Here is a 26,720-nt window from a genome sequence, read left to right as displayed (position 1 = left end):
AGGTCACGGGCCAATCAGCTCGGGTTTTTTTTCCTCTATAGAGATGTTCCCATTGCTAAGTTCAAATGAGTCAAACCGGAAGATAGCCATTGCCAATATGTGTGTAAGTAGGTGTGGGACAAGACATAGCCCAGCACCTATAATACCATAAAGCAGCTCCTTGCTAGCAGCTCCCCAAATCGCGGGAGCTCTAAGGCGTCCTCGCCGAGCAGGGAGCCAGGCTTTCCCAAAGCAAACTTACATAAGCAGCCGCAGCCGCCTCCTTATTCCGGAGCAGCTGCGACAATGGCGGCCACACCACTTCCCTGTTGCGACCGCACAACTTGGGAGTGGGGAATCCGGGACCCCGTGCAAGACCTGGGGCGCAGTCCGCGCGTGGGGAGCCCACACTCGCATTTCGAAGCCCGTGATCAGCCGGGTGCAACGAGCCCTCAGCATTCTTTCCTAAACAAAAGCTCCCCTGAGCGGTGCCCGCCAGCGACAGGCCACCTTCCCTTCCACCATCCGCCACTTCTCCAGGTCGCGGCGCGGGCGCGAGGCTCTTCTTTGGCCCGCAGCAGCCCCGGCGGCGCGACAAGCTCCGGAGCGGGCATGCGGCCGGTTCCGCAGCCCCGCGCCGCGCCGCGCCCTGCTCCGCCCGCGAGCCCGGAGCTCGCGCCCCGCGCACTCCGCGGCCTGCGCGTCTGGTCCTCCCGCGCCCTCCCGCGGCCAGGGGCGGGGGCGGCGCGCGGCCGGCTCCCCGGAGCTCCGCGGACGCAGGCGGGGAGCGTGCGCGGGGGTCCCGTCTGCTCTGGAGGGTATGGCTGCGAGGGGCGGCGCCCCGCGGGCCGCGCTCGGGCCCGGCTCGGCCGTCCCCACCCCCACCGCGGTGCACTGCGGCGCGGAGAGCCGGGCGGCCATGAACTCGGCCGCGGAGCGCGCGCGCGGGCCGCCGCCTGGCCTCTCCCCACCCGCTCGCTGGCCTGCGCGGTCCCCGGGGCGCTCGGCCCCCACGCCCAACCGCGGCCCACGCCCGATCCCGCTCGCACCGCGCTGCGCCGCCACATCCTGCAGCTGGCTGCTGCCCGAGCTCGGCGGGAACGCGCCTCCTCTCAGCCGCCCCGCCGCGCCCGCCGCCGGCTGCCCCCGCGTCCCCGCGCCCGCCCCGGCCCTTTCCGCACCCGGCCCGCGCTTACCTGCAGCTTGGCACAGCTACAGACGCTCGCCGTGGGCTCCCGCGTTCGGCAGCGCGCAAGCCAGGACGGGATGGAGTGGGGGCACGGTGGGTGGTAGTGTTTTGGATTTTTTTTTTTTTTAGTTTGGGGAGGGGGTAGGGTGGGGGGGAAATCGTGCACGTCCCTGGTGGTAGCAGCCCTCCTCCTGCACGAGCACAGAATATCCAGCCTGCCGCGAACACCCCCACCACCCCCCTCCCCGTGCATGCGCGGTGCGGGCTCCGGGGGGAGAAGGCGCGCCGCCGCTTGCGCAGGCACGGAACCGGATCGGGCCTCTTAAGTGAGCGAGCAGGGAAAGGGTTAATCTGGGACCTTACGGGTGGACGCTTTCCTTTGGTCTACGGGGCCGCCCGCGGAGGGCCCTGGCCTGCGCACGCGCGCGCACGCGCGCGGTAAGGGGCGCGCGGAGCCCGCGCGCGGGAGAAGGGATGGGCGGGGTTAGGGCGGGGCTTCGTCCGCGAGGGAGCGAATGCTCGAGCTCAGCTCTCGAGCACCCGCCCCTCGCTGGAGCTCCCGACTCCAGGGCTCCCGCCGGCGCCCGGCCTCGGCACTGCATCGGGAACGCGGGAGCTTGCGCTCCCGTGCGTGTGCATGTGCGTGGGCCATTTCTGCCCCTGGGCGCGCACCGTTCGGGCGCTGAGCTCGTCCTGGCTTTTGGGCAGGTGCCCCGGGCACTCCCACTGTACTCTCGCCCGGATACCCAGGCAGGATTCCTAGATGCCCATGGCTTGGTTCGTGCCACGGAGGCATTGTTTATGGGGAGCAGGCATTTGCAGAACAAATGAAATGCCATCTTTGATTTGGAGTGGAAGGGGGAATTCCAGTCACCCAGGACAAACTGCTCAACCCCAAAGCTCTGGATCTACCAGACTAACTGGTGCCTTTGCGTTTACCCAGGTGCATCCCTCTCTAGACATGTTCCAGAACTAGGTTGCACTTGATGCTTCCATGGAGAGATCAGATGGGCTGGCAATGTCAGCACATCCATGTAAGTTATAGGTCCGATGCTGTTGAAACCTTGTATCCTCTGTGAGGCACTTCCTGATCCTCTTTACATGCTCTCAGGCCCACGACCTGAGAAGTCCCTTTAGCTCCCACATTTTCTGCTCAACCCGCAATACTGGCAGTTGGATTGAGCTATCGTTGCTCCTAAGTGTCACTTCTGCTGCTCTGTCACACTTCTAAGTCTTATGTCAAATCACGTGAATAACATCTGAAATTAGGGCAGGACCGTGGACTTATGGGAAGATGGAGAAGAATGCCTGTACCAGGCACATAAGTAAACGTGAAGGAATACTGTGACCGCCTCTTATTTTCTAAAGGACATCCTATTGAGCCTCAGCTGTAATATTAACCAATACTGGTTTCATGTCTCCCAAGGTGTTTTAATACACATCTTCAAACTTTTATTTTTTGTGCATGCATGTTTTGCCTGCGTGTGTGCAGCACGTCGTGTGCCTGCCTGGTGGCAGTGCAGGTCATTCAGAAGAGGGTGTCAGATCCCCTGAGACTGGAGCAGGATGATTGTTATTCACCACATGAGTTCTTGGAGCTCAACCTGGGTCCCCTGCAAGAGAACAGAAAGTGCTGCAAACTGCTGGGCCACAGTTTTGGCTCCCACTCATGTCTACTGATGCACACACTAGCACTGGTGTTGGTAGGTTTGGGGAAAGACTTGTGATGTCAGGCCTCGATTTTATTGTGAGTGTATGTGCGCATGTGCACATAGAGGGGCTAGTGCATATGAGTGCTTATGCCCCTAGAAGCCACAGGCATTGGATGCCCTGCAGCCGTAGTTACAGACCATCGTGAGCCACCAGACATGGGTCCTGGTCCTCTGGAAGGGGAGCAAATGCCTTTAACCGTGAGTCATCTCTCCAGCCTTTTAAGCCCCAGTCTCTTTTCTGGTCCGGAGACAAAGAGATCAAGGCAGTTGTGAGGACTGACCAATGCAACGCCCAGCTAAGCTTTTGGTGCAAATGTTAACCCCCTGTTGTTAAGGAGATACTACTCATGGTGTTGGAGTCCACCATCATGGCAGGAAGTGGCCCCCATCCCTGGCACCCTGCCTATTTGCTCAGTTCTTGTTTGCACAGCTCTGCGTTCACACTTTTGCCCTGTCTGTGTTTTGCTTACCAGGGACTAATAATATCCATCTCTTGTGGGGCTCTGTCATGAGGCAATAGGGCGATGGCTCAAGTTCACGGTGCGGGGAGCATGGCCGGCTTCTGGTAATCTTCACGGTCACCACCTGCCACTGCTCTTGGGCCACACCTGGAAGGGCTTCACTCCCGGATTTATTGTTTGCCTCCCGTGTAGACATGGTCGTTTTGCCTACGGAAGAGAATCTGTCTTTGGATTTTGCCAGAGCCGATGAAATTAGATTAGTTAAACAGAGTTTGTAAACATTAGAACAATGAAGTGCCTGGCTTTTTTTTTTTTCCTTTTGTATCAATTACTCCTTGAATTCATGTGCATGGCGCCTGTGCTCTGCCTGGCTGGTCCTTCCCTATCATTGGGACTCAGAGGAACAAACAAAAACTCCTCCATCCCTTGTGGGAAACCCCTTGCCTATTCCTACGCCCTTAGCATCTAATAGGCTCCTAGAAGACACCAGTTGACAGCAAGAATCAACCCAGAGTAAGGGTAATAAAGGGCACAGTGTGCAGTTCATAGGGATCAAGGCCCTCTTGGAATACATTGAAAGGCAAGGCCCTTGACGTGTTCTTCCTTTTCTACTAACAACGGCTGTCTCGGAAAACAACTGCTGGGGTCACTCAGAGCACCCTGTTTTCCTCGTAGCACGCTCACAGCCTCTGAAACGAAACCTGTTTCTGAGAAGTGTGAGGCTGGTCTGTAGGACACAACAGTGTGGCATGCGGGACACCATGGCTTAGGTAGAACCATAAGGAACAGCTGAAAGGTGTCCTGTTATCTGGGGTTTTTAATGGGTGAGTGGAGTTGCTGTCTCCCTCACATTGACCATGGGGTCTACTGCTGGTTTTGGCTATGGATATGAGTACTAGAGATTGGACAACGTCTAAGTAGTGGCTTTGAGTGGTCCACGTTCTGTTCCTCACGCCCGTGGTTGTCTGCGTTTAAAGGAACCCTCAGGTCACCGCTTCTTCTGCTGCCTTGAATGACAAACGTCTTAGAGGATGCGACCGGTTGCAAACGAACTGAACCTAGCCAACTCCAGGTAGGCCACAGCTCAACAAAGGAAAACAAAAGCCTCACCTAGCGCTGTAAGTACCCTTCCATCTTCCTGCCCCGAGAACGCTGGATACGGTGATGAACAAAGTAATATGACGACACAGAGATAAAGATACTCGCACGCAACAGACGTCCCAACAAGGACCTTAGCACAAGGGTTTAAAAGCATATGCCACCATGGAAAAGGAACGTGGGAACTAGATTCAGATGAGAAATCAGTAAAGGCTTCATTTCACATCTAAAACCCGTAGGATGACAGGGGCTAGCAGAAGGGAGAGGGAAGCAAAATTTCAGACACCAGTGTATTAGGGTTCTCTACAGCAGCAACTTACGTGATGGCTCTATATATAAGAAGGGGGTTATTAGAACGACTTACAGGCCACAGTTCAGCTGATACATCAGTGGCTGGCTATGAACCAAAGTCTGAGAACCCAGATGTTTCTCTGTAGGATGATGTCATACAGGTGAAGGTAGGTACAGGATAGAAGGAGGCCTGTCATTGGACAGGAAGGAAAGATGGGCGGGAGAAAAGTTTTAGAGGAGGAGGAGACTGGAGGAGAGAGAAGAGGAGCCGCTGATGTTGAGATTCCTCTCTGCCCATTTACAGGTTGTTATGAATGTTCTTAAGGGATGGATGTGTACAGGGCTTTGTGTGTCTAGGTGGGCAATTATATCTTATCAATTGGATCAGAGGTTATTGTGTTGTGTGTTCTTTCATGTGGCGATTTAATTGAGTTCAAGAGAGAGTGTGGTGGCTGGACACACTGGGCCACCACGGAATTGGGATATGTATGTCTGGCATGGTGGCAATTTCCCTTGGGAACTAGACGGGTAGAGAGATTGTTGCCAGGGTCAGAGAGTAGCCATCAGCAGTATGATGTGGGATGGAGCAAAGCGGGTGAGACGCTTTGCTGACTGAGATGAAGATATCCCACAGATGCCATGTGGTATTACAGTGCCAGCCTATGCAGGATAAAAGAAACCTTTTTTTTTTTTTTTTTTTTTTTTTTTTTTTTTTTTTTTTTTTTAGCATACTGCAACATTTCCCAACCCACAAGGGAGGGAGGAAGAGACTGCTATGAGAGGAGATAGACCTTGAGCACTTGGCACTTGGCCATGGGAAGTAGACCCTGAGGACAGGCTGACGGAACAGAAATAATCCGGCAGGACTGAAAAGAAACAGCAAGTAACAAGAGACATAGGGCTGGGAAATTAGTTAGAATAACTCACAGCCTGCCCAATCTGGGCTTAGTGCATGTGAATAAAACACCAGGATTTTGTGTCTTTTACATGGGCTAGCTAGAATAAATATTATGTTTATAACAGATCAGAACGCTATTGCTGCATTAATGGAACATTTCGGGGGTTTTGTTAGGAATGAAAATACTTGCTGCACGTTGAGTCAGATGGAGGCACTTTATTAGATTTAATCTCATTATAAAACATCCTGAGGAATAATTATATCAAACGAACCTCTGAGCCATTCTCTTAATCTCTGTATTGATACGGACTAGGGAAGAAATTCCAGTTACTCTGATAGGAAGGTTGAATAGAAAGGCCAGGCCTTCCATCAAGTGACAGAAATACCTGATCAAATAACACAAGAGAACAACGGTTTTCTCCAGCTCCAAGTTTTAGGAACTTAGGACCACAGTTTATATGAGAAGCACTGTGGTTGCTTCTCCACCAAGGTGCGACAGAAACCACAGTGCTGGGAGCCTGCCCTAAGGAGACACTCACCTCACTATGTGCAGGGAGCAGTGAAAAGGGAGATTGGTCAATGGACAAGATGCAGCCCCGACGTTGTTCTCCAGGTAGCCCCCACAAGCCGGGGTCCAGCCTCTCTACTATGCAAACATGTAAGGGACAGACTATACCTCAAACTATAATTACATACAGAATATGTAATGACTATTCCTGGTTGCCACCTTGACTGTATCTGGAATGAACTACAACCCAGAGTTGGGAGGGCTCACCTGTGATCAATGAATCCTCACTGGACAAAATCACAATACCCAGGTGTCTGTGTTCTCACTCTAGCCTAAGGAACTAAGTTTATTCTTGACTCAAATGTGAGTGATCAGAATGTGAGGCTTCAGATGACAAGGAACAATTCAGTGATTCCAATTCTCTGGAGTTTTTACAGTTGTAGGCTGGGAGACACAAGTTTCTGACCTGGGTTTTGGCATGAAGGTCTTGGGGCACAGTGGCCATGGAAAGCTTAGACCCAGGCAAGGTAGCAGACGCTTTTAATCCCAGGAGAGTGGGGCAAGAAGATCTCTGAGTTCAAGGTCTGCCTGGGACAAAACAAGTCCCAGATCCAGGCGTGGTGGTGCACACCTTAATCTGGGCCACACCTTCTGCTGGAGACCTACATGAAGACATTGGAAGAAGGAAGACTCACTCTTTGCCTGCTTGCACTGACTTGCCAGCACATCTGTTGGAACCGACTTCTACAGAAGACCAGCTGAAACAACTCACCTCGTGGGACTGAGCAACTACTAGGTCCTTGGACTTCCCATCCACAGCTGCCCATTGTTGGGGAAATTGGATTACAGACTGTAAGTCATCACAATAAAATCCCTCAATATAGAGAGACATCCCATACGTTCTGTGACTCTAGAGAACCCTGACTAATACACCATGCATAGCCTTCTGTGTGTTGAGTCCCAAAAGGCTAATGCCCATCTCACTGTGCAAAATATAAGTAGCCAGTCTCTAAAAGCCCTGTAGTCGCAACAGTTCTGGCGTTGGTCAGAAGGCAGAGCTGAAACTCTTGTTTGAGAGCCAGAGAAAACTCACAGCCATGAGCTTCTGTAAAATCACAAATCATATATGGCCAGGGTATAGAGTAAACGTTTCCATTCGAAGAGGGAAGACTAGGAGGGATTTAAGGAGGGCACACGTTCAAAGCGAGACTGAAACTTAGCCCGGAAGTCATTAAGTCCTGTAGCTTTGTGTCCTGTGTATGGGGCGCTTGAAGTCATGGTAGGGGCAGAGTGTGTGTAGACCATGTGACTAGCTCTACTGGTCTCTTGCAGCCTCCCTAGGCGATGTCCCATATTACATCTTCCAGGGTCTTCACTGCAGCCTGTCAGAAACTTTCACGGTTGCCTCAAAGGTTTTCGTCACCGAATTCCAACACAACTGACTTTCCAAAGAAACCATTGGTTTCCACTTCAGTGTGATTTAGTGAACTATTATTTTTCAACGATATGGTCATATTCATTCCATTTTTAAATTTATACCTCCTCATTTTATATGACTCTGCCTTACAGTTTCCAAGGATATCATAAAAAAATTGTACATGTATTTAATTCTTTTTTAAATGGTATGGTAAACATCTTATTTTGTTATTAATATATGTGTCGTCGTATTTAAAGTGGGTTTTATGGTAGTTTTTGTTTGTTTTTTATTTTAATCCAAAGAAACATGCCCTTTTAATGTTGGTGGACTCACAACATTGGTGAAGATGGTTTTTGATACAATTGAATTAATATAAACTGTTTTTGACTATTTTGCATTTGCTATCCTTGTATACCACCCCCTGCCCCCAGGCCTCCAAGGCAAACCCAAAACCAAAACCAACCAGCCAAATCAAACCAAAGCAAACTGATCCAAATGAACGAGAAGCCCAACTGAAGAAACTAGACTTTCCATAAAGTAGTAAGGTCAGGAAAAGGAACCACTGTATAGCCGTGGATTGAGTCTGCCCTTCCTAGGACTTGACCCTATGAACTTCACCCACACTCATAGTTTCACCATCCCTGTCTTCCTGGGTGGAACACAGTGTCCGTAGCGGGCTGACATTTTAATTTGTTTAACTTTCTGGAAATCTTGTTGTTGTTGTTTTTATTTTTTTTGGTTTTTGTTGTTGTTGTTTGTTTTTTGTTTTTTTTTCTCCATCAGGTCATTCAGGCTCTGATAAAACCGGAGGAGGCTAGGAATTAGTTTGAAGATCACAGGACTCCTGAATGGGAGGTGGAATTCACAGTGGTTAGATTGGAACTTAGCTTCCATTTCTATTTACCACTGCTAATCTTCCCACCATCTGCCCAATGTTCTTTCTCCCTTTTCTCTCCATTCCTATGTACACATTTGCTCTGACCCAGTTTGCTACAAAGAGAACATCACAGTTACAGTATTTCCCTCCAAACACCCAGATGTGTGTTTCCTTTTTTAAAAGGCGACAGTACCTTACGTTATTACCACAGTGAGCAAAGGCAAGTAGCTGATGCCCGGGAGATGATGCTGTAATCTAACCCATGCCTCAAGTATCCCGGCTCCCCACACATCCAGTACTTCTGTTACTATTACATCTGGTTGTCAAGGGTTAACACTTCCATTGCTCGCTTCTGAGCTCACCTTTGTGGCTTTTGGTACTTACAGAGGCATCTTCTAAATTCTGTGGTTCCTGTTATGGGGGAAATACCACACTGCAGTATTTAGCGTTATTTTAAATTCCACACAGAAGGACGTGGACCCTTTCACCAAGCTCCAGTCACCCCTATTGCCAGAGGCACATCCTAGAGCCACACCTTTCTGAAACCTGAGAATAATTTTTGTTGCTTTTCTTTCTCTCGTCCTGCCTGCAAAGCTCCACCACTTGACTCCACGGTGGAGCACTGAGCCACACTTTGGAAGCTTTTCTTTTTAAAATTTTCAGAGGACAGACCAGAAGACTTGAATTTTTGTCATCGGTCAAGGACTGTTTCATGTAAGAAAGGAAAGTGTGTATTCTTACGTTAATATCCCACATGTTATATTCCTGTTGAGAAGCAGGTTTTTGAAGCTGAATTTAGTTTCCCCTTCATTGCGGCGGACACCTGAACGGTGGACTCCTGAACTGTGTGGAGGAGCACTTCACCAGTCTGCCGGATGGTGCGTACAGCACAGTTACCCTTGTGGTCTGGGACAGTGTCCAAGCGACCACTCAGGTCCTTTGGACTGTGACACTCTATAGGACTGACAAAGTGGAATTCAAGTTATGTCTATTATAGATGCTAAACTGAAGCACCTACTGATCTCTACCTACATCAGATTAATGCTCTGTGTCCCAAATGTTCGTCAGTGTTGTGTGACGGTGTTTAGAAATTGGCCTATCATATCAGTACCTTCAGGCATGTGATATAAAACCGCTATGTGATGTTACTTATGGTATTTAATGAACTGCTCACTCTACCTTTTATACGTGAAACTAGTTCATCAGCGTGGTACAAAATTTAATATTTTATCAAAACTATCATTCTGCCAAATATTGTTAAACTAATTTTAAAGGGCTGAATGCATTAGCATTTACTGCAGGTGAGCAAAAAAAATTTATTTTGCTTTTCTGGAAATCAAAAGGTCATGCTGTCTTGCCAGCCGTGAGTACCCCAAATGTCAATATAATTAATAGATAATTGAAATAAAAATTTCGTCAACTGGCATCTGTAATTCAGCTCCATATACAACTTCGTCCTTTCCAACCCTGGTGTACATGGTTGTGCCCCTTCACATTTGGGCTGTACGTTCCACATATATTTAGGTTTGTATTACCTAAACAAACTTGTTACAGCTGGTGAAACAGCCATCGAACTAGCCCATCAATGTCACGGTATTTAGTTTCTTATCAACGTCAAAACAGTGTCAGTTCACAAACTTAGTGTATAAATTGTTCAAGTAAAGACATTGAAGAAAAGCAGCTTACAGCAAGGGGTGGCTCCTTACCTGGTGTCTGGGTGCTGAGCTCGAACCACGTGTCACTGCCTATCAACCAACGTTCCAGGAGCAGGCTGCTTCATGCGTGACTCACGATGCAGTTTCCGTATTTCTGCAACCAGAAGAAAGATAGCCCTTCCTCAAGGGCCGATCAGTTCAATAAGTGGAAATACGTAGATTTTCTTTGTGATATACATAGATTTGTTCTAGACTGTCTTGCAGATTCGCTCATATATCCAAAAGATGCCCCGCCATGCCACGGGAACACGTGCTGCACTCTGTTCCTCATAGTGGCCTCATTTGTAACAGCTGGAAGCTGGAAACAACCCAGATGTCGCTCGACAGAAGAATGGATACAGAAAATGTGGTGCTTATACACCATGGAATACTATCCAGCTATTAAGAATGAGGACGTTATGAGTTTTGTAGGCAAATGGATGGAACTGGAAAATATCCTGAGTGAGGTAACCCAGACCCAAAAGGACATGCATGGTGTGCATTCACTGATAAGTGCATATTAGCCAAAAAAGTACAGAATACAACCCAATCATTTTAATAAAATTTCATGCAATGTAAAAAAAAAAGTGTACAACTAAGATAAATATCTACGAGATATATTCAAGTGAAAATTCATAGAGATGGTAAAGAAGTTGGGTAATTCATTCTAAATTTCCAAGAGAGAGATGTTTACTCCTGTTTGACCCTGGAAGTAATTCACGTCCTCTGAGGCAGCCTTAGATGATGAGAAACAAAAGGATAACTCTGTATTAGTAAGGGAGATGTTCTCTGAGCTAGGGTCTCATTTTGTATCCCAGGTTGTCTTTGACCTTACGATCCTCTTACTTCAGCCCCTATGCGCTTCTAACCGTTTAATTTAGGACTAGTCTTTGATTCATAGAAAGGTTTACAGAGATAATGCCTCCACACTGTGATGGCTACTCTTGGCTGTCAACTTGACGACATCTGGAATTGGCTAAAACTCCTCAAGTGGCTGGGTACAGCTGTGAGGGGTTTGTCCTAATTAAATCATTTGAAGTGGGAAGACCCTCCTTTGATCCCGATCTTTTGGGGGGGAGAGATTCACCTTAAATCTGGACTCCTTCTTGTGGCAGACTATTTAAAGGGTGTGGAAGAAGACAGTGTGTGCTCTTTGCCTGCTTGCTTTCACTCTCCCCGGCAAGTTAATTCCATCTCTGAGATTCTGGTCTATTCTCAGAAACGACTGACAAGCCTCAAGGACAGAACAATTACTGGATTCTTGGCTTTTTGTTAGTGGACAGGCATTGGACTAGCTGGACCACAGTCTGTAAGTCACTTTAATAAGTTCTCTCTCCCTCTCTCCCTCCCCGCCACCGTGTGTGTGTGTGTGTGTGTGTGTGTGTGTGTGTGTGTGTGTGTGTGTGTGTTTTGAGGGCATGCTTTTTTTTTTTTTTTTTTTTTTTAAGTAAGAGCTCAAGTAGTACAGGCTGGCTTCAAACTTGTTTATTGGCCAGGATAGCCTTGAACTCTTCGTCCCCCTGCCTTTGTGCTGTAATTGCAGGAGCGTGACCTCGTGCCCAGTTGACTCTGTTACATTTTCAGAGCAAATATTATTACCAATTATAGATTTAGGAAAATGATAAGCAGGTAGGAAAAGTCCCTATACCCAATATGTCAACTGCTGGGGGTCAACTTTGTTTTCTACAAACCATGAATTATGCATGGGTCTCTAAGACTTGCAGATGATGATAGAGTGTAGGAGTCTGTCTTAGTTAGGGTACCTGTTGCTGCAGTGAAATGCCATGACCAAAAGCAGGCTGGGAAGGACAGGAATCATTTGGCTTACACATCCATATCACTGCTCATCATAGAAGGAAGTCAGGACAGGAACTGAAACTCCTGGAGGCAGGAGCTGATGCAGAGGCCATGGAGGGGTACTGCTTACTGGCTTGCTCCTCATGGCTTGCTCAGCCTGCTTTCTTATAGAAGCAAGGACTACCACAATGTGCTGCCTCCCTCCCCACCCCCATGCCCTACATGCTTGCCTACCACCTGCCCTCCCATGAAGCTGTTTTTACAATAAAGATTGCCTCCTCTCAGATGACTTCAACTTGTGTCAAGCTGACATAAAACTAGCCAGTCCAAAGTGTAACATTCTCATCCTTGGCTATCCTCACCATCTAAAGGCAAATGCACTGGTAGACCAAACCTATTCCTAAAATAAATGATAGCAAATGAAAATTCCAGTTTTAAAATAGGTGGGGAATGTATTCAGCTACAGAGATTGCAAAGGAAGGATGCTTTCAGCCCCGGGAATCTGTATCACTTAGCGAGTAAAGGAAGAAAAGGCGTAGGAGGGAGAAACGAACCTGATCGAAAACAACCACCACTCGGTCGACAGACTTTATCGTGTTCTAACAGTTCTGTGGTCACCTCCATTTTCTTTGATGCCAATTTTATTTTACGCTGTTAGTATAATTGGATCCATTGTATCTGGAGGGCAACAGTCAAACGTTACATAGTGGACGTGGTACTGAACTGGCCCTCAGTAATGCCCCAAACAAGCATCGTATTTGCCCTGCATTCCTGGAGGTGGGCTGGTAGGGAGGGAGTAGGGATGTGGGGGGAGGAGGGTGTTACACATTCATTGTCTAGCCTGATTGTTGCAATATTTTCCTACATCTTCACTTTGGAAAGAAAGGAATGAAAGGCCGGATTGTTGTGGGATTTGAAATCTGGAGCCATCAGTGATGGTTTATATATGCTTGGCCCAGGGAGTGACACTGTTGGGAGGTATAGCCTTGTTGGAGTAGGTGTGTCACTGTGGGTGTGGGTTTTTAAGACCCTTGTCCTGGTTGCCTGGAAGCCTGTATTCTGCTAGCAGCTTTCAGATGAAGATGTAGAAGTCTCAGCTCCTCCTGCACCATGCCTGCCTGGATGCTGCCATGCTCCTGCCTTGATGATAATGGACTGACCCTCTGAACCTGGAAGCCAGCCCCAATTAAATGTTGTCCTTTATAAGACTTGGCTTGGTCATGGTGTCTGCTCACAGCAGTAACACCCTGACTAAGACACCAACCATGTGGTCTGCACTCTTATTTTATAGGTATAAACATAGATACCTGCAGATGTGAAAACTAGGACTCGGCTTCTTAGCAGCAGAGCATCATGGGAAAGAACCTCTGGGACTCTAGTCTCTTGGGTTCTCTGACTGGGTTCTTTGGAGGAATCCCGTAACAGAGGCTAGCCCTGTTTCCAATACCTCACGTGTTTCACTTGAGTAAAAGTCTTCATTATAAGTGATGGAACTGAAGCATGGGTGAGTTATACTGTGTGTATATCCAATTTCATAACCCAGCTGGATTGGCCAGCTATCCATTTTATTGGCAAAATATTAGCATTATGGGAGTGTGCATGTAGAGGAAGCTAGCCCACATTTAAAAATAAAACCTGAGGGCTGGAGAGATGGCTCAGTGGGTAGGGGCACGCACTGTGCAAGTGTGAGAAACCAAGTTCAGATCCTAGGACCCACAGGACACGTTAGTTTTGGTCTCACACATACCTTAGGTGAAGCAAATGTGGGAGAGTACGTGGGGCTTGTTTGCTGCGAGACTAGCTGGAAAATGTGAGCTCCAAGGTCAGAGAGACCCTGACTGGAATAAGACAGAGGATGATAGAGGACACTCAAAACCCTCACTGGCTTGCACATACATGTAGACATATATCAAAACACCACATGCGCACACACACATGTACAGGCACATGCACCCATGTACATCTGTGCACAGTATAAAAGAAAAAGAAAAGATTTGGGGTTTCAGTCCATGGCCTGTTGACCTGGTTCATTTGCAGTATGTGAAGAGGCAGCAAAGCATTCTGGGAGTGTGTATGTAGAAGAAGCTTCTCACCTCAGGGCAGCAGGGAAGAAAAAGAAGGGGAGGAGGAACGTAGGACCCAATATCTCCTTCCTTGGTATGCCCCCAGAGGCCTGTCTTAGTCACTGTTCTTCTGCTGTGAAGAGATGCTGTGACTGAGGCAACTCTTATAAAGGAAAGCGTTTAACTGGGGGATTGCTTACAGTTGGAGAGGGCGAGTTCATGCTCCTCATGATGGGAAGTTGACAGAAACCCGGACAGTAGCTGAGACGGTCCATCCGGATCCACGGGCTGCAGGAAGGGAGAATGCTGGGCCTGGCCTGCGCTTCTGAAACCTCAGAGCCCACCCTCATGACACTTCCTCCAGCTAGGCCTCACCTTCGAATCCTTCCCAAACGTTCCACTAGCTGGGGACCATGCATTCAACCCATATGAGATTATGGAGGGAGGGGGGCGTTCTCATTCAAACCGCCACAAGGGCCCACCTCCTAAAGGATTCCACACACCCCAAAAGGTACCACAGGCTGGGGATTAAGTTTTCAACACATGGAAATCTGGGGGTTACTTAGCCAAACCATAGCACCTACTGCTTGGCAGGCTAAGGATCTGAGCCCCGATTTCCTTGCTCTAGCATCTCAACTACCAAGCCAAACACTCTCTAACTCACACGTGCAGTTAGCTCTGCATTTCTTCATTTCAGCTGCAGACTCGGGAACGGGCCACACCTCGACCCCTGTTTGCAGCACTCCCGTGGCCAGGGTAGTGCGGGTGCTGATCTTGGAGGTTGCTGGGTCTCATGCTGAACTTCACTTCCCACTGGTTCCTCCACTTTGGCCTTTTCGGGGCAAGTTCTGCTTTAATCCAGTCACTTACTCTACAAATGCATGGCGATTACCTGCTACCCACGAGAGACCGGCGCGCCGCCATGAATCAGGCAGGTATAATCCTTGTACTCAAGGAGATTATAATTTAGGCCTGGTGGTGAACTGGGGAACTGGGATGGCAAACAAGATGTGTTCTCACAAGAACAAGGGGATCTTGAAAAAAAGATGTAGCAAATTGATTTCGTGTCTGGCACTGAAACCACCACTCCGGAGATCATAGGCCCTGGGACGGAAGCTACTAGTAAGGATTTACTAAATGGTTGTCAAACCGACTTTGAAAGACTTAGGAGTGTATCATGGATTTGTATTGCTGGCGGCCTTGGTCAGAGGAGCTGCTCTTTACAGTGGGCAGTAGTTAACGCAGAGGCCCACACGTGTCAAAATGCTGCTAAGAAGTGATCGTGAATACGGGTCATCTATATCAATACCCTGCCCCATGCGAAGCTCAGGAAGCATCATGGGAGAAAGTGTAGAAAGAGTCTGAGAGCCAGAGGATGGGGAGAGCTTCCCAAGGCTCCACCTCTGTACTGGCTGGTTCTGTGTGTCAACTTGACACAAGCTGGAGTTATTGCAGAAAAAGGAGCCTCTCTTGAGGAAATGCCAAATGCCTTCATGAGATCCACTGTAAGGCATTTTCTCAATTAGTGATCAAGGGTGGGAGGGCCTATGGCGGATGGTATCATCCCTGGGCTGGTGGTCCTGGGTTCTACAAGAGAGCAAGCTGAGCAAGCCAGGGGAAATAAATCAGTAAGAAACATCCCTCTATGGCCTCTGCATCAGCTCCTGCTTCCTGACCTGCTTGAGTTCCAGTCCTGATTTCCTTTTGTTGATAAACAGCAATGTGGAAGTGTGAGCTGAATAAACCCTTTCCTCCCTGACTTGCTTCTTGGTCACGATGTTTGTGCAGGAATTCAAACCCTGACTGAGACAACCTCTCACAGAGAAGCTGTTGGCAGGGGATCCTGCCAGTGGTGATCTCTTTTTGATGGGGAGATATGGCCACTGGCAGGTTGCTCATGCTCTAAAAAAGTGACTCTACACTATGGATACTGGACCAAGGCATTCGTTAAAAGCAAAGAAGACATGAGGTAGGGAGGGATGTAAGTTGCAGGGGGATCCTCAGGGAGAGTTTGAGCGAGGGAGTCAGGAGGGTGCACATATCAAATACACTGTGTCCATTAATTTTAAAGAACAAATTAAAATATTTTTTAAAAGATGCGGAGGTTGGGGGTGACACAAAGTAGCTTCTACTGTGTCAGCGAGTATACAGTGAAATGCTAGCTAGGTGGGGTCCCAGTGATGTGGCGCCTTAGAGAGGAATTAGTGTGAAGACACTGGAAGTTGGGTGTATAGTAGCGACGATTTATATATGACCCAACACACTGTGATTGTTTTCATTTTATGAATCGGTGTCATTATGTGCACCGTGTGCATGCCGTGCCCACGGAGGCCAGAAGGGGTCGTCAGTCCTCCAGAACTGGAATTACAGACAGCCGTGGGCCACCTGGTGGGAGCAAGAGCAGGAGGTGCTCCACTGCCGAGCCACCTCTCCGGCCCAACAGAGACACTTTCCACATTTGTATTTTCAAGGCAGTGCTTGTTGGCCAATGTTCATTTTACATTTCCCACGGGAAAAGGGCTTTCTCCTGTCTATACTTGGATGGAAGCAAATTGCCCTGTTTGAAAGGAATGGCGAGATTCTGTCCCGGCCCCTAGGAAGCTTCTGTTCCCCAGGACAGAGAGAAATTTTGTTTTCAAATGTCCCTCCAGCACAAGAACTGAAAACACTTGACATATCCCTTGCGGTTTCTTAGCAATCTGTGGACGCTGAAACTATTTAGAGATTTAAACCAGAAATAATTCCTCCGCTCTCATCACGTGGCCAGTGGGAAGCTTGTGGATCCTCTGTAACAGCACAAGGTCTCCAGAGGGGGATCTGATAACACAGCCTCAAAGTTCTTCCGGTGAAGTGTTAATTATACTTTGTATTCCAAATCCACGCAGTTTGCCTGTGAGATTCATACACCATGTATTACTCGTGGCCAACTGTAACTTTGAGAAGCCAGTTACAAAGGAAAAGAGGAACAATTATTCAGTGTTCTGCACAGCATCTTTATCCAGGCCAACACATAAGTTCTCTGACCTGGTCCCATATAAGCCAATGTGTGTTTATTTCCACACAGTCACAGGGAGCTGACCAACCTGAGACCACGGCAGGTAATCTCCATTCCAGCCCTGGCGGCTCCACAGAGCACCTACTGGTGGCCGGGTTGTCATTTACATGAGGACACAAAGCCTTTCTGTCATAAAGCAGAAACTTTGCTTTAGCTGTTATTTTCTCCCCACGCAAGTTGTCCAACGTTTCTAGGAAGAGACTGGTTGTTTCCACTTGGAACAACCCATTCCTTGTAGGATGGCCTGTGCCTCTTCTGCTGTCAGCCTCAAAACCTGGTCAGAAACCCTCGCGCTCTTGCCACAAGTAAACCATTGCTTCTTGTGAAGGTCCTCATTTTTTTTATTGTGGACCTGGACTCACAGAATGAGTCTAGACCAGACTACACTAGACGACACTAGACTAGACGACCCTAGAAAGGACACAGAATCATGAACCACAGCTTCCAGGCTGAACCCAAATCCAAATTATTGTGTCTTCTGCATCCCCAAACTTTCCAATGCTTCATTTTTAGACGCAGAAGAACAGTGATCGATTAATGGTGACTAGTCAGCTCATTGTAGACACCCACTTCATCTGTCCTTCCCCATTTTAGCCGTCTTTCTCTAGAAGCCTGAAGCACCTTAGATTTCTCCCAGTCCTTTAGCCAGTTTCATTTGGTAAAGATGCCCTTTTGTCTAATGCTGCTCTTTTCTCTCAGATAATGAGAGTCTCAAAAATGTATTAGCCCAAGTTTGAACCGAGGTTGCTTTTTCCAACTGTGTGACCTCAGGCATATTGGAAAATGTCTCCCAGGGGAAAAAATAGTAGATAAGTTACAACTCCCGTGAGGTTTTTTTAGTGGCAGGATCCTGTCTGTACAGTGTCTGACAGAGTAAAGGCCATTCAGATCCGAGCTCCATTCCTTTGAACAGATCCAACCTCTATTTACATTTAACTACTTATCCATGTCCCCTTCAGTTGTGACCAAGGGGACAGTAAGGGAAAGGTGCTCTAAAATGAATTCAATTCCTGTTTTAGCTACTCTTGGATAGCTGTACCGAAACACCACAGACAAGGCTTATAAAAGAAAGCAATTATTTTGGGCTTACCATCCCAGGTCATTCTCCGTTGGCAGCTATCTTAGTTAGGGTTTTACTGCTGTGAACAGACGCAATGACCAAGGTGATTCTTATAAGGATAATATTTAATTGGGGCTGGCTTACAGGATCAGAGGTTCAGTCCCTTATCATCAAGGCAGGAACATGGCAGCATCCAAGCAGGCATGGAGGAGCTGAGAGCTCACCATTTTCATCTGAAGGCTGCTAGTGGAAGACTGACTTCCAGGCAGCTAGGATGAGGGTCTTAAAGCCCACACCCAGAGTGACGCACCTGCTCTACAAGGCCACACCTCCTAATAGTGCCACTCCCTGGGCTGAGCATGTGCCAACCATCACATATAAAAACCTACTTATCTGAATTGTGTGTGTGTGTGTGTGTGTATGTATATGTGTGTGTGTGTGCGTATGTGTGTGTGTGTCTGTGTGTATATGTGTGTGTGTGAGTATGTGTGTATGTATGTGTATATATGTATGTATATGTGTGTATCTGTGTGTGTATGTGTGTGTATATGTGTGTATATGTATATGTGTGTGTCTGTGTGTGTGTATATGTGTGTGAGTGTGTGTGTGTATGTGTATATATGTATGTATGAGTGTGTGTATGTGTGTGTATGTATGTGCGTATGTGTGTGTGTGTCTGTGTGTGTGTGTGTGACATATTCCATTCATGAAGGCCTCTCTATGACTCTTCAATTATTGAAATATCTGGTTTACCATGTGGATTCTGAAGGTAGGTTCAATCCTTGTTCAAAAAGGTGAACAGTTGCATCCTGACAGCCTGCTCAAGGGGCAGCAATGGACCACCGTGTGACTTCTCTGCCCATAGCCAGACCAGCGGCCTTCATTTCTAGTTGGTTACCTCCCTGTGCTCCCTCGGGCCTCAATGTCTTCATCTACACAAGAGGAGTGGGAACTGAATGACCTGCTGAATCTCCCAGATTTGACACTCGTGATTACAATTAGAGTGCAAATTAACAGGAATTTTCCCTTGTCATCTTCCTGAGAGTGCCAGCATTTCTGGGCTGAGACCACAGACAGAGAAAGGATCCCCACCTCTGAAGACTGATGGAACTAACCCTAAGTCACCAGGATCATTTTCCCCACCCAATGTTCAACAGTGTTGGTATTCCTCAATTTGGGGTTGATACTGAAATCCTATTGATTCCTAGTTTTTTTGTTTTTTTTTTTTTTTTTGAAGCCTGTATCACCTTTTTTTCTTTGTCAGCTGGGAACAAAGGCAAATTCAAAACCACCAATGGTCACTTCCAGGTGTTCCCTCTAAAAACCAAGCAGGACCAGAAAACCAGGCACACCTGTGTGGTTAGAGCCTGCATAATGACAGGCCAACTAATACATTTTAGTCCTACGCATCCCTTCCCATGGGTTTTCTAGCACGGGACTGACTGAAAGAATATATTCCCAATTATCTGAGGGAGCACCTTATTGCACGGATAGGTTACTGAGATCTTCACTCCAGGACACTGTTCCTTACTCTTGAGTTTAAATTTGTTGTAGCGCCCCAGATGTTCAGCAACGTGGTGGTTTGAATGAGGTGACTCACTCGGGCATTTGAATACTCGGTCCCTAGTTGGTGGCACTGTTTGGTTAGATTGCAGAGGTGTGGTCTTGCTGAAAAAAGTGAATCACTGAGGTTGGGCTTGGAGGTCAGGAAGCATTTGTAGTATTCTCAGTTTTCTCTCTCTATGTCCTATTTGCAGGTCAGGATGTAAACTCTCAGCTGCCCTGTCTGCCTGTCATCATACTTCACCGCTGTGATGGTTGGCACATGCTCAGCCCAGGGAGTGGCACTATTAGGAGGTGTGGCCTTGTAGAGCAGGTGTGTCACTCTGGGTGTGGGCTTTAAGACCCTCATCCTAGCTGCCTGGAAGTCAGTCTTCTGCTAGCAGCTTTCAGATGGAGATGTAGAGCTCTTAGCTCCTCCCGCACCATGCCTGCCTGGATGCTCCCATGTTCCCTCCTTGATGATAATGGACTGACCCTCTGAACCTGTAAGCCAGCCCCAGTTAAATGTTGTTCTTAAAAGAGTTGCTTTGGTCATGGTGTCTGCTCACAGCAGTAAAACCCTAACTAAGACACTACGCCATTCAAGAAAAATGTATTGTATCCTTCCTTCAAAGATGGCAACCATTTACTTAGCGGAAAGCTGGGGCTGTAAGTTTAAGATGCATCCATCACTGCTATGGCGTGTTTTGTTTTGTTTTGTTTTTTGGAGAAGATGTTGAGGAAGAGTCTTAGACAATAAATTCCAATGCCTTCTTTCCAAGTATTTTGCTAATGGTGGGAAATCATCCTTTTTCCTTACTATGAGAAAACATGATTTTAAGTATGACTGAAAGAAATAATCCAGAATATTAACAATAGGTATTTCTAGACTATGGCTGATATTTTCTCTTCAAAACACCTTCTCATATTTGTTAACTTTTAAAAAAAGATTTATTTATTTATTTATTTATTTATTTATTTATTATAAGTACACTGTAGCTGTCTTCAGACACACCAGATCTCCTTACAGATGGTTTCAAGCCACCATGTGGTTGCTGGGATTTGAACTCAGGACCTCTGGAAGAGCAGTCAGTGCTCTTAACCGCTGAGCCATCTCTCCAGCCCCATATTTAACTTTTATTAAAATATGCACTTATTTATAAAAGAATATCAGGAGTACATCTATGTGTGCATGTGAATAGGTCTACCCATACACTCTTATTTGAACATATTAGAAAAACCACTGTCCTCTCAGGATTGACTAGTTGTCTGTCCCCGCCAGCGGGGACCCAGTTATTCAGGGTCCCGAAGAGGCTTTCTACCTGTGGGCCAAAATGGGGGTGAAGAGAAGAAGGAGACCAAGCAAAAGTTCTGTTGTCAAGGTCTCGTTTATTGAGATGAACGTTACAGCTTTTAAGGCTTTCAGGTAGGGGGAGTGACCTTTGTGAAACATGAAGGAGGGGGAGATAAGGGTATAGGTAGTGATAGCTGGAGGCAAAGAAGTCTGGCGGTGAGGTCAGGTGGTGGAGACACCGGGTGTAGACTGAGGAGATAACTGGTATCTGTTCGAGAATGTTATCTTCCTGTGCCGTAAATTCAAGGGAGAGGCTTTCATTCAACAATCTTAAGACTTAAGGCAGTCATCTTAGGGGTGAGTCTCTGTGGCCAAACAGCCCAGAGTCACCTAGTCACTTTGAACCATGCAGTTCAAAAAGCGGCTAGGCCCAAATCCAATATGGCTCCGTGCAGTTGTCACACACACACACACACACACACACACACACACATACACACACATACAGACGGCAGCAGGACAGAAGTACTAAAGGATAGATGTTTGGAGTGGAAGGAGAATTTATACAATAATATTCTTGACATGTTTGACCTGGGGTTCTAGATACATAGAGCAACCCTAGACTTGTCATACAGGTAGAGAATAACCAAATGACCCTGGGCATTGTTTAAATGGAGCAGTCCTACAGGGTGCTTGGATCCCTTGGTGGATAACACCCTCACCTTGATCCCTTACCCTGATACACATGGACATTAAAGTATGGAGCATGCTCCCTCTTTTTTCATGCTACTGAAATGGACTTTTAATGCTCTGCACCCTTAGAATAAAAAAGAAAACATCCTCTATCCTAAGTATGTAAAACAACTACGGGAGGGAACTTTTAACCATATGCACATGCGGATAACAGACAGGAGTTGCTGGGATTTAAGAGGATCAAGTCCTATTAAAGCAATAATATAGAGCAGGTGTTATGATGCCCTCAGAGCCCACAGTTTTATGACACAAGGTGCCATGTGAAGGGCCCAAGCCTCGCCCATTCTGTGCAGTGCATTAGCCTCTTGTTCTGCAGGCACCCAGCTCCCCTGCACACCAGCTTGACCTATAGACCAGTGTGACCTACACCCCAGCGTGACCTGTGGAAATGATTGAAAATCTCATTTTCTTTTAATGATACACAGTAGCCACTGGCCCGAGACTAATTTCATATGAGTCTAACGACTTCAGGATAAAGGAGGAGTGTGCTTGGGAAGCACTGAGTCCCAGATGTGGTGCTAAAGCTGAAGGAAGTGGGGAGGGTTGCCAGGGAAAATACAGGCTGATGTAAAATGTGATTTTCAGATAAACAATGAATAAGCTCACATATATATGTACATATATATATGCTTTAAAATTAGGCTGTTGTTGTTCATCTAAAATTCAAATTTAACTGAACACATTTATTTGCTCTGTTTGATACCTACAAGAAGACAATAAAATATTAGTGCAACTTAATCTTTTTCACACTATTGATAGTTCCGTTTTCAGGGCCATTCTTAGTAGGTGTGTTTGCATTTTATAATATTTCTAATGTAGATTATTTGGGAATCTGAACTTCAGCGCTGTTTTTTTTCACTCGTTAGAATGTTAATGATTTACGTATATGGAACTATAACAAAGGTTGAAGCACCTAAAATAGGTGTCCTCCACACAGAAGAATAACTCTCACTGTTCTGTTTTTCAGAGGGAGGCTGACAACGTCGGTCTGGAAAAGCGTTGTAAAGTTCTCCAGCAGAGGACTCACCAGTTACTAGCTTCATCTCTTAGGTTTCCTTTCCTCCTCTCTTTCCCTGGTGTTTCCCCAACCTCAGCCATAAGCCACAAAAGAAGCTGCATTTCTCAATGCTGATAGATGAATTCAAGCCAGACACAAACTGGATGATTAGAACATTTATCATCTCATTCTCGGTGCTTGAAGTCTGAACTCAAGGTGTCCTGAAGGCTTCCCCCAACCCCTCGTTAATTTATTCCTTTGTTCAGTTTACATCCCGGTCGCTGCCCCCTCTCCTCCCAGTGCCCCACCTCTAAGAAGGGGTAGGTCCCTCCTGGGGAACCAACACCCTGGCAACTCAAGTCACTACAGGACTGGTACACCCTCTCCTTCTGAGGCCAGACAACGCAGCGCAGTTACAGGAGCAGGATCCACAGGCAGGCAATAGAGTCAGGGTAAGCCCGGGTTCCAGGTGTTGGGGGACCCACATGAAAATCAAGCTGCACATCTACTACATAAATTTGGGGATGGAAGGTTGAGGGGGGCTAGATCCAGTCTTTGTGTGCTCTTTGGTTGGTGGTTCAGTCTCTGAGAGCCCCCAAGGGTCTACTTCTGGGCGCTTGACGTTGGAACTCAAGGTGTCCTTCTGAAGGCTTTAGAAAAGTTTTTCCTTGCATGCCTGAGTCCTGGTGTTCCAGACAGTCTGCACCATCATCCTTCATTGTGAAGGTCGTTCTTGGTGGCCCATTTCACCATATCTGGATTTCACTAAAAACCCAAGGTGCTGGGTGCACCTGTGAGGGATAATTAGTTAACTGGATCATTTGAAGTGGAAAGACCTACCTTGGATCATTTGAGGTCAGGAGCCACACTATAAATCTGGGCCACACCTTCTCGTGGCCACTTTTATAAAGGACAAGGAAGAAAGATGCTCCTGTTCTTTGCCTGCTTGTCCTGAAGGACCCTCATTCTTACTGAAGTGTAAGAGCTATTAAGAAGCTTGACCTGGTAGAAAGTAGGTAGATTATGGGGTACGTGTGAAGGACTTTAGAGGCTTTCACCAGCCTTATACCCACCACCTCAGGTCAAGATTAGGCCAAGTACCAGCTTCCCACTTCAGGTCAAGGCTAGGCTAAGTTCCATTCTCCGCCCACAGTTCTCAGGAGGAGCAGGGACATTCTTGAAAAACCACAGAATGTACTGACTGATAGTCACCTGACCTTCTGGTTCCAAATAGAGTTCGAATGTATGTCATATGCTTGCTAGCCAATAGATTCAAAGGTCAATATGCTTAGCCAATAAGTTTAAACTGCAACCTTTCTGACATAACCTGTACCCCTAAAAAGTATAAAAACTGTGTTATAGCCCGACAGTCACTCGACACGAGGGGCTGATAGAAGGTAGACCCCAATACGCTGGAAAAATAAATCTCTTGCGTTTGCATCAAACTCTGTTCTCGTGTCTCACTTGGGGGATCTCCTGGTAGTTAAGACTCACTTTGAGCCCTACAGTCCTTGGTCTTGAGTCACTGGCATTAGAGCCTGCAGGATTCTGATGTACACCAAAGACCAACTGAGACACCTAGCCTTATGGACTGAAAATTAACGACTGGAAGACTGGATTTTGCACCAGGAGACAGCCACCCATTGGGCTAGCTGACCACAGCCTGTAACCCACTCTAACTATTCTCTGTTCCTCTAGAGAACCCCGCATAGATCACACACCCTAACATTTATCACTAACACTCTGACCTCTGCCTCCATCTTCACCTGACCTCTGAGTGTGAGAGTGTGTGGCCCTCTTGTTATCTGGACAAGTCATTAGATGTTGGCCTAATCAAGGATGGCCTCTTCTGTGACAAGACCTTATAGCCAAGGGAGGTCACATTCTGAGCTCCAGATAGATACACAAGTTGAGAGGTCACCACTGACCCACTGTATGTTATTATATTGTAATACTGCAAAGTACAAATACACTTTTCCTGCCTTCCATTAGAAATGTGAAGTGGTTTGGCTTCATGAATCTTGCATTCTAATGCTCATTTGGGGCACCCACGATTGGTTGCCCCAGAGACAAGACACTCTGCCCATAGACACTAGGTGTCTCTGCCCCCAGTTAATTGTGAATGGTAAATAAGATGCCAACAGCCAATAGCTGGACAGAAGAGACATAGGTTTCGGGTTTCCTGGGCTTGGAGAGAGGAGAATGAAGAAGAGAAGAAGATCATACAGGAGAGGAGAAAAGAGAGCCACCATGGGTTAGCTGAGCCATAAAATGTGACCACGTGGTCTGGCCAATTGAAGTAAGAGCAGTGCAGATGAAATATAGCAAACAGTAAGTAATAACTCAGGTTATCGATAGGAAAGTAGATTCTAGCAGTATGGAGGGAAGGCAGCTGCCCAGCTGTTCAGGGCTTATTGTAAATACAAAGGCTGTGTGTGTGTGTGTGTGTGTGTGTGTGTGTGTGTGTGTGTGTGTCTTTTATAGCCATAAGGTGGGACAGAAATCCCATGCCATGATTTTAAATATTTACCACTACATAATGTAGTCCCCGAGGTAGACCCAGACAATGCTGTATTGACCTTCTGCTGTCTACGCCAGCATCCAGCACAGAGAGCTGTGAAAGCCCCCGACAGGCTCATCAGCTTATACCCGCTTCTTTCTCTACCAACTCGATTTCCTCTAAGCTGATTCCCCCGACCTCTTCCAACTTCAACTATTTTCCTTCTTCGCTTCCGGTTCTTTGGTTGTTATTCCATCTTCAAGGTATTGCTACGAATGCTGCCCTAAACAGTTCTATGAAGCACGGGGACTCTGAGATGCTAGGGCAGCCTACGGCGTCAAATGCCGATGGACAGAACGGAAGGTAGATGGGTGTCTGTTTGGAGCACAGTGCTGAGCTGTGTACTAGTTCATCCAGAGATGCACTCCCTTCCAGGCTTCACCCAGCCCTTCATTACTCTTTACTTAAAGCTTAAGTACTGCGTAAAGTTACTGGCGTTCATCACAGATTTTCAAGCTTAAGAACCTTGAGCTTATATGCAAGTAGGAGTCTCTGGAAAAAGCCTGTTAGCTGGCAGAGCCACCTGGCCACCCCCAAGATTACAGTGTTTAACAGAACCTTCCAGGAAGATGATCAACGCATCTCAAAGTAGCTTGCTTCGTCCCCTCAGAGACAAGAGATCAAAACCCAGAGGGCTCTCCCTGTGTAGCCAGACTCAGAACTTTGGAGGTGGAGGCAGGAGGATGGCAAGTTCCGGGCCGGCCTGTCCTCAGTAGCAAGATCACAGACCAAGACAAAACAAGATAGCCCGGATGGTTCCCTGGTTCCCTGAGCAACTAGGTATCTTAACTCTCTCCAGCTTGCTGCCACCACAACCTACATCCCCGCTTCCCAAAGCATGCCCTCACCCTTGGCTATGCAGGCGCCTTTAACCCCAGCACTGGGAGGCAGAGGCAGGTCCACCTCTGTGTGTTCCAGACCAGTCTGCTCAACCTAGGGAGAGCTAGGCCACACCCTGTCTCAAAAGAGGGGTGGGGAGCAGGGCAGGAAACATGGAAAAACGAATCCCCCAAACCAACCATTAAAACCATTAAAAGGAGGTTCAAAGGCCAAGAATTACAAAGTAATTAAAGGGTTTTAATTTGAAAGAAAAAGATCAAGTGAACGCATTAAAAGTATCTACAGATTCTTGTCAGGAGAGAGGGAGCAAGAGAGTGAGGGAGTGCAAGATAGCAGGAGTGAGACCCTGAGAGAGAGAGAGAGGGAGAGGGAGAGGGAGAGGGAGAAGGAGAAGGAGAGGGAGGGGGAGAGGGAGAGGGAGAGGGAGAGGGAGGGGGAGAGGGAGAGGGAGAGGGAGGGGGAGGGGGAGAGGGAGGGGGAGAGGGAGGGGGAGAGGGAGAGGGAGAGGGAGGAGAGGGAGAGGGAGAGGGAGAGGGAGAGGGAGAGGGAGAGGGAGAGGGAGAGGGAGAGGGAGAGGGAGAGAGAGGCAGAGGGAAAGAGAGGCAGAGAAAAAACACCTGCAGGAGTAGCTGAAG

General features: G+C 47.4%; 1 protein-coding gene across 12 annotated transcripts; it reads left to right on the top strand.

Moving 5' to 3' along the window:
- The first annotated feature begins 265 nt into the window (after positions 1-265).
- On the top strand, positions 266-24,112 carry LOC148003900 (uncharacterized). 12 transcript variants are annotated; one of them, XM_087568207.1, is made up of 8 exons: positions 266-1,261; positions 2,112-2,202; positions 4,319-4,459; positions 11,344-11,433; positions 13,213-13,425; positions 14,682-14,919; positions 19,862-19,975; positions 22,656-24,112. In XM_087568207.1, the coding sequence occupies exons 1-2, from the start codon at positions 286-288 to the stop codon at positions 2,153-2,155; spliced, it is 1,020 nt and encodes a 339-aa protein (XP_087424333.1). In that variant the 5' UTR covers positions 266-285; the 3' UTR covers positions 2,156-2,202; positions 4,319-4,459; positions 11,344-11,433; positions 13,213-13,425; positions 14,682-14,919; positions 19,862-19,975; positions 22,656-24,112. The 12 variants fall into 12 exon arrangements, with proteins under 12 accessions (XP_087424333.1, XP_087424342.1, XP_087424338.1 ...); XM_087568216.1 differs by lacking the exon at positions 2,112-2,202 and having other exon boundaries at positions 4,319-4,413; XM_087568212.1 differs by lacking the exon at positions 2,112-2,202.
- Positions 24,113-26,720: the final 2,608 nt, after the last annotated feature.

This window comes from Rattus norvegicus, chromosome 9, assembly GCF_021556685.1.
Source record: "Rattus norvegicus strain SHRSP/BbbUtx chromosome 9, alternate assembly SHRSP_T2T, whole genome shotgun sequence".
NCBI lineage: Eukaryota > Metazoa > Chordata > Mammalia > Rodentia > Muridae > Rattus > Rattus norvegicus.
Note: the sequence above shows the minus strand (reverse complement) of the source record. Positions and strands in the feature narration are given on the sequence as shown.

Bases quoted from the DNA above. Each gene is read 5' to 3' on its own strand.
- LOC148003900 (XM_087568207.1), top strand. From the start codon at position 286: ATGGCGGCCACACCACTTCCCTGTTGCGACCGCACAACTTGGGAGTGG. The intron at 1,262-2,111 runs GTGGGTGGTAGT...GCGTTTACCCAG, and splicing joins CGGGATGGAGTGGGGGCACG to GTGCATCCCTCTCTAGACAT.